The sequence below is a fragment of the Salmo trutta genome, chromosome 39 (assembly GCF_901001165.1).
Source record: "Salmo trutta chromosome 39, fSalTru1.1, whole genome shotgun sequence".
Lineage (NCBI taxonomy): Eukaryota > Metazoa > Chordata > Actinopteri > Salmoniformes > Salmonidae > Salmo > Salmo trutta.
In genome coordinates this window covers 8,208,526-8,216,409 of record NC_042995.1, presented here as the reverse complement: position 1 = coordinate 8,216,409, position 7,884 = coordinate 8,208,526, and the positions used below count along the sequence as shown (strand labels likewise).

Below are 7,884 nucleotides of genomic sequence, written 5' to 3'. Positions count from 1 at the left end.
CGAATGAACAATGTAACCATGCCGAATGAACCCTGTAACCATGCCGGATTAACCCTGTAACCATGCCGAATTAACCCTGTAACCATGCCGGATTAACCCTGTAACCATGCCGAATTAAGCCTTTAACCATGCCAAATTAACCCTGTAACCATGCTGAATTAACCCTGTAACCATGCCGAATTAACCCTGTAACCATACCGAATTAACCCTGTAACCATGCCGAATTAACCCTGTAACCATGCCGAATTAACCCTGTAACCATGCTGAATTAACCCTGTAACCATGCTGAATTAATGCATCAAAAATAGACGTTGATCCATAATACTGTACGTCGATGTTCGAACGGAAACTATGAGATCTTGTGTTAGATCAGGGTTTCCCAAACTGGGTCCTGGGGCCCCGTCTGGGTGCACATTTTGATTCAAATAATCCAGGCTTGATGATGAGTTGGTTATTTGAATCACCTGTGTAGTGCTAGGGCAAAAAACAAAACGTGCACCCAGGGGGAGGCCCCAGGACCCAGTTTGGGAAACCCTGTGTTAGACAACCAACCATTTGTATGTTAGATCAATATTTTGCCTGTTCTACCATCCTGAAACATCCTGTTACTGTCAAACTTCCTGCCACTCATAGCTTTTTACCCCTCCTCCCACCTCACACACACACACACACACACACACACACACACACACACACACCTCAGACCTATTAGCCCTTTCAGCCCTTATCCCTCCAGGCCTCCAGACCCCCTATCCCTCCAGACTCCCTATCCCTCCAGACCCCCTATCCCTCCAGACCCCCTATCCCTCCAGACCCCCTATCCCTCCAGACCTCCCTATCCCTCCAGACTCCCTATCCCTCCAGACCCCCTATCCCTCCAGACCCCCTATCCCTCCAGACCCCCTATCCCTCCAGACCCCCTATCCCTCCAGACCTCCAGACCCCTATCCCTCCAGACCCTATCCCTCCAGACCCCCTATCCCTCCAGACCTCCAGACCCCCTATCCCTCCAGACCCCCTATCCCTCCAGACCCCCCTATCCCTCCAGACCCCCCATCCCTCCAGACCTATCCCTCCAGACCCCCTATCCCTCCAGACCTCCAGACCCCCTATCCCTCCAGACCTCCTATCCCTCTATCCCTCCAGACCCCCTATCCCTCCAGAACCCCTATCCCTCCAGACCTCCAGACCCCCTATCCCTCCAGACCTCCTATCCCTCTAGACCTCCAGACTCCCTATCCCTCCAGACCCCCCTATCCCCTCCAGACATCCTATCCCTCCAGACCTCCTATCCCTCCAGTCATCCTATCCCTCCAGACCCCCTATCCCTCCAGACCCCCTATCCCTCCAGACCTCCTATCCCTCCAGTCATCCTATCCCTCTAGACATCCTATCCCTCCAGACCCCCTATCCCTCCAGTCATCCTATCCCTCCAGTCATCCTATCCCTCTAGACATCCTATCCCTCCAGACCCCCTATCCCTCCAGACCCCCTATCCCTCCAGACCTCCTATCCCTCCAGTCATCCTATCCCTCTAGACATCCTATCCCTCCAGACCCCCTATCCCTCCAGTCATCCTATCCCTCCAGACTCCCTATCCCTCCAGACCCCCTATCCCTCCAGTCATCCTATCCCTCCAGACTCCCTATCCCTCCAGACCCCCCTATCCCTCCAGTCATCCTATCCCTCCAGTCATCCTATCCCTCCAGACTCCCTATCCCTCCAGACTCCCTATCCCTCCAGTCATCCTATCCCTCCAGACTCCCTATCCCTCCAGACCCCCTATCCCTCCAGACCTCCTATCCCTCCAGACCCCCTATCCCTCCAGACTCCCTATCCCTCCAGACCCCCTATCCCTCCAGACCTCCTATCCCTCCAGACTCCCTATCCCTCCAGACATCCTATCCCTCTAGACATCCTATCCCTCCAGACACCCTATCCCTCCAGACCTCCTATCCCTCCAGACCCCCTATCCCTCCAGACCCCCTATCCCTCCAGACCCCCTATCCCTCCAGACCTCCTATCCCTCCAGACCTCCTATCCCTCCAGACCCCCTATCCCTCCATACCTCCTATCCCTCCAGACCCCCTATCCCTCCAGACCTCCTATCCCTCCAGACCTCCTATCCCTCCAGACCCCCTATCCCTCCAGACCTCCTATCCCTCCAGACCCCCTATCCCTCCAGACTCCCTATCCCTCCAGACATCCTATCCCTCTAGACATCCTATCCCTCCAGTCATCCTATCCCTCCAGACTCCCTATCCCTCCAGACCCCCTATCCCTCCAGACTCCCTATCCCTCCAGACCCCCTATCCCTCTAGACCTCCTATCCCTCCAGACCCCCTATCCCTCCAGACCTCCTATCCCTCCAGACCCCCTATCCCTCCAGACTCCCTATCCCTCCAGACATCCTATCCCTCTAGACATCCTATCCCTCCAGTCATCCTATCCCTCCAGACTCCCTATCCCTCCAGACCCCCTATCCCTCCAGACTCCCTATCCCTCCAGACTCCCTATCCCTCTAGACATCCTATCCCTCCAGACCCCCTATCCCTCCAGACTCCCTATCCCTCCAGACCCCCTATCCCTCCAGACTCCCTATCCCTCCAGACCCCCTATCCCTCCAGACCTCCTATCCCTCCAGACCTCCTATCCCTCCAGACTCCCTATCCCTCCAGACCTCCTATCCCTCCAGACCTCCTATCCCTCCAGACTCCCTATCCCTCCAGACCCCCTATCCCTCCAGACTCCCTATCCCTCCAGACATCCTATCCCTCTAGACATCCTATCCCTCCAGACCCCCTATCCCTCCAGACCCCTATCCCTCCAGACTCCCTATCCCTCCAGACCCCCTATCCCTCCAGACATCCTATCCCTCCAGACTCCCTATCCCTCCAGAACCCCTATCCCTCCAGACCTCCTATCCCTCCAGACCCCCTATCCCTCCAGACCCCCTATCCCTCCAGACCTCCTATCCCTCCAGACCTCCTATCCCTCCAGACCCCCTATCCCTCCAGACCCCCTATCCCTCCATACCTCCTATCCCTCCAGACCTCCTATCCCTCCAGACCCCCTATCCCTCCAGACCCCCTATCCCTCCATACCTCCTATCCCTCCATACCTCCTATCCCTCCATACCTCCTATCCCTCCAGACCTCCTATCCCTCCAAACCTCCTATCCCTCCAAACCTCCTATCCCTCCAGACCTCCTATCCCTCCAAACCTCCTATCCCTCCAAACCTCCTATCCTTCCAGACCTCCTAACAACGTACAGCCTGTAGATGAATGTCTGTAGCTGAACATCCAGAAGCATTAGGCTAATGCTAGAAGCCGTAATGGACTCATATCCGGCATGAACATGCAGACACAGCACACATCACATTGGTTAAAATGTTTAACATGGCCACTTACTGTGTGTGTGTGTGTGTGTGTGTGTGTGTGTTGTGTGTGTGTGTGTGTTGTGTGTGTGTGTGTGTGTGTGTGTGTGTGTGTGTGTGTGTGTGTGTGTGTGTGTGTGTGTGTGTTTGTTGTGTCTTTACAGGAGAAGAGGAAGAGGCAGACAGAGATCGAGAACAAGAGGAGACAGCTGGAAGATGACAGAAGACAGCTTCAACACCTAAAGGTACAGACACACACACACACACACACACACACACACACACACACACACACACACACACACACACACACACTCTTATCGTAAGAGTAAGGATGTTAACCCCGGTGTCCTGGCTAAATTCCTAATCTGGCCTTCATACCATCACAGTCACTTAATCATCCCCAGCTTCCAATTGGCTAATTCATCCCCCCTCCTCTCCCCTGTAACTATTCCCCAGGTCGTTGCTGTAAATGAGAAAGTGTTCTCAGTCAACTTACCTGGTAAAATAAGGGTAAAATAAAAAATAAACACACACACACATACACACACACACACAGGCCTTTGTGTCTCTGTTTAGTACCAGATAGAAACACACTCGGCTGTCACAGACTGTTAACACAAGCTAGGAGATAAAGCCTGCTTCGATGCACATTACATAGCCTCCCTGTTATCTCCCCTCTAGCTGACTTAACCAAAGTTAAAATAGCCCTTTGATAACCCTTCACACACTGACTGAAACACCAGCCTCTGATAAAGTAGTGTGTGTTAGAACACCACCAATGACCTTGTGTGCTCCCATTCCTGTCTTTTCTGTGTGTGGCTAAAACGGGGTACAGTATGTGTGTGAGAGTGGTTTCCTGCTCAGAGGGAGTGGAACACAAATCTGTTTCCTCTGACCAACCTTCTATGGATTGTCTCTAGACACACGCACACACACCGTCACACACACACACACACACACACACACACGCACACGCACGCACGCACGCACGCACACACACACACACACACAATGAGTTCTACAGCGGCTGTTTCTAATTAGGTGTCATATGTGATGATGTAATGCAGCCTGGAGATTTTGTGATGTAACCATGGAGACGTGCACACGTATGGTAGAGAAGTAAAAGTTTGAGAGTAGAGTAAGGTGTGTGTGTGAGTGTGTGTGTATGAGTGTGTGTGTGTGTGTGTGTGTGTGTGTGTGTGTGTGTGTGTGTGTGTGTGTGTGTGTGTGTGTGTGTGAGTGTGTGTGTATGAGTGTGTGTGTGTGTGCGTGTGTTCCTTCCATTGTCAGTAGTGTAAGTAGTTTTTACACCAGAACAATGAACAGCGTGCTGAGCTGGGGAGGGATGTGCATATCCAATTATATCCAATTATGTGGGTGGGGGGAAGGGGAGACACTGCTGATGGCTACTTTACTGAGGAAAAATGTACTTACTATGTCTGATGTGTGGTTGACCCACCTAGCTATCTGAAGATGAATGCACTAACTGGAAGTCGCTCTGGATAAGAGAGTCTGCTAAATGACTCAAATGTAAATGTAAAATGGAGGGAGAGAGAGAAATATGAAAGAGAGAGGGAGGAGTTTTATGCAGCGTTACGGGAAAAAGTATATACATATTTGCTTAATGGAGAGAGAGATAGAAAGAGAGAGTGACGGATGAGAGACAGTGAAGTAGAGAGAGAGAGAGAGAGAGAGAGAGAGAGAGAGATGGATGAAGAAAAGGGGAGTGTTGTTTGTAAATTATTTTTCATCATATGGTTGGAATGCACATACAGCTGACAGGAGAATGCTGGGGAGAGAAGGACTACTCCTTTTCCCTGGAACTGGTCTAGCTGACAGGAGAATGCTGGGGAGAGAAGGACTACTCCTTTTTCCTGGAGCTGGTCTAGCTGACAGAAGAATGCTGGAGAGAGAAGGACTACTCCTTTTCCCTGGAGCTGGTCTAGCTGACAGGAGAATGCTGGAGAGAGAAGGACTACTCCTTTTTCCTGGAGCAGGTCTAGCTGACAGGAGAATGCTGGGGAGAGAAGGCCTACTCCTTTTCCCTGGAGCTGGTCTAGCTGACAGGAGAATGCTGGGGAGAGAAGGCCTACTCCTTTAACCTGGAGCTGGTCTAGCTAACAGGAGAATGCTGGGGAGAGAAGGACTACTCCTTTTTCCTGGAGCTGGTCTAGCTGACAGAAGAATGCTGGGTAGAGAAGGACTACTCCTTTTCCCTGGAGCTGGTCTAGCTGACAGAAGAATGCTGGGTAGAGAAGGACTACTCCTTTTCCCTGGAGCTGGTCTAGCTGACAGGAGAATGCTGGGGAGAGAAGGACTACTCCTTTTTCCTGGAGCTGGTCTAGCTGACAGGAGAATGCTGGAGAGAGAAGGACTACTCCTTTTTCCTGGAGATGGTCTAGCTGACAGAAGAATGCTGGGTAGAGAAGGCCTAGTCCTTTTTCCTGGAGCTGGTCTACGTAGCTGACAGTGTCGCTGCCTGAAATATACACTTAGAAAAAAGGCTTTAGAACCCTTTTGGGTTCCATGTAGAATCCTCTGTGGAAAGTGTTCTACAAGGAACCGAAAGGGTTCTACCCTTAACCAAAAAGGGTTCTTCAAAGTGTTCTCTTATGGGGACAGCCGAAGAACCCTTATTGGTTCATTTTTTTTCTAAGTGTGTACATTGCCTAAATACCTTCCTCTGTTACCAGTGGTTGAACCTCTATTTCCTACTGTCTGTCTACCCTCTCTCAATGCCCTTGCTCATTCTATTCTACCTGTGTGTGTGTGTGTGTGTGTGTGTGTGTGTGTGTGTGTGTGTGTGTGTGCGTGCGTGCGTGCGTGCGTAGTCAAAAGCTCTGAGAGAGCGCTGGTTGTTGGATGGGGCTCCAGAGGAAGATGAGACTCAGAGACGACTTCAGGAGGACGAAGAGAGGACTAAGGCACTAGAGAAGAGCATCCTCTGGTTAGTACACATACATACACACACACATAGGCACACACACACACATACACACACACACACGCCGTTGCCGGTCGTCATTGTCGATAAAGCAAAGTAACTCTTTACTTTCTCTTTAATACTCTTTCTCCACACACTCCATTCATGTGTAATTAATGTGTGTGTGTGTGTGTGTGCGTGCGTGCGTGCGTGCGTGTGTGTGTGTGTGTGTGTGTGTGTGTGTGTGTCAGCCTGGAGCAGGAGATAGAGGAGCTGGAGAATCCGGTCGTGACCAAAGAGAACGGAGGAGGTCAGTTCTACTGTTAATAAACTGTTAACATTCTGATCATTATTTTCCATCTGGTATTGCATTTTTTCCATTTGTTAAAAATTACCAAAACTTTACCAACATTTGCTGATTATATGATGCAAACTATTTTTATATGACGGGACTTTATTCACATAAAAACAGTCGGATGGAAACCTGGCTAATGTTTTCTAGATTTTTGTCCATGTAGAGCCTAACCAGCTCCCCCCCCTCTCACTCACCTCTTTCTCTCCCCCTCTCTATTGACCCCCTCTCTCCTCTCCCTTCTCTCCCCAGCTGTAAATGGAGTATCACAGAACCAGAGTCCTAGAAGAGAACTAACAGGAGTAGAAGCCAAGTTGTTGGGTCCCAGTCCAGACCAGGCCAGCGCTGAGAACCCTGTTACCCTGGTCTTCATGGGCTATACAGCTCTGGAGGGTGAGATAGCGGGGGAGGTGGGGGAGGCAGTGGGGACAGAGGGTGGAGACGGCTCAGTCAAGGCGGAGCTTGTGATGCTACCAGATGGGGAGGGGAAGGGGGGTAGGAGAGGGGGAGACGGAGACCCAGGCAGCAGCCAATGGGAGTACGGGTGAGAAGGGGGAGGCAAGGGGGGCAAATGGGGGAGGAGGGGAGGAGGGGGAGAAGGAGAAGAAACAGAGTTGCAAGTGTTGCACAGTCATGTGAGTGTGTGTGTGTGTGTGTGTGTGTGTGTGTGTGTGTGTGTGTGTGTGTCAAAGAAAAATAGATGTGTGTGAGAGTTTGTGTGTGTGTGTGTGAGTGTGTCAGAGCAAGAGAGACTTGAGTGCGTACGTGTGTATGCGTGTCTGATCACACACTTATCAGCACTACAAAACCAAACAGTCCGACTCCTCCTGCCAAGCAGCAAAAACTACAGCCAACACCAACCATATACAGCCAACAGACACTGGAGAATCAGTACTACTGTGTATTACTGTAGTAGTACTACAACAACAACCTACAGCCAGGACAATATACACTAGACTATGTACTACTCTAGTACTACAATAACAACCTACAGCCAGGACAATATACACTAGACTATGTACTACTCAAGTACTACAATAACAACCTACAGCCAGGACAATATACACTAGACTATGTACTACTCTAGTACTACAATAACAATGGGGAAATCTGAAATGGAACCCTATTCCCTATAGTACTTTAGGCCAAAACACTCCCACAGTGCACTAGTATAGGGAAAAGGCTGCTATTTCAGATGCAGCTAGTACCTCCAGACTGATCAAACAAAA

At 50.6% G+C, this 7,884-nt stretch overlaps 1 protein-coding gene across 1 annotated transcript in view; it reads left to right on the top strand.

Annotated features, from left to right (window-relative positions):
- Nucleotides 1-7,203, top strand: part of LOC115179232 (paralemmin-1) — a 15,567-nt gene extending 8,364 nt beyond the window's left edge. Inside the window, exons 3-6 of the mRNA XM_029740624.1 lie at nt 3,542-3,622; nt 6,212-6,327; nt 6,555-6,613; nt 6,908-7,203. Of these exons, the coding sequence (XP_029596484.1) occupies nt 3,542-3,622; nt 6,212-6,327; nt 6,555-6,613; nt 6,908-7,203 (552 nt within the window). The remainder of the gene's footprint in view (nt 1-3,541; nt 3,623-6,211; nt 6,328-6,554; nt 6,614-6,907) is intronic.
- The last annotated feature ends 681 nt before the right edge of the window (nt 7,204-7,884 follow it).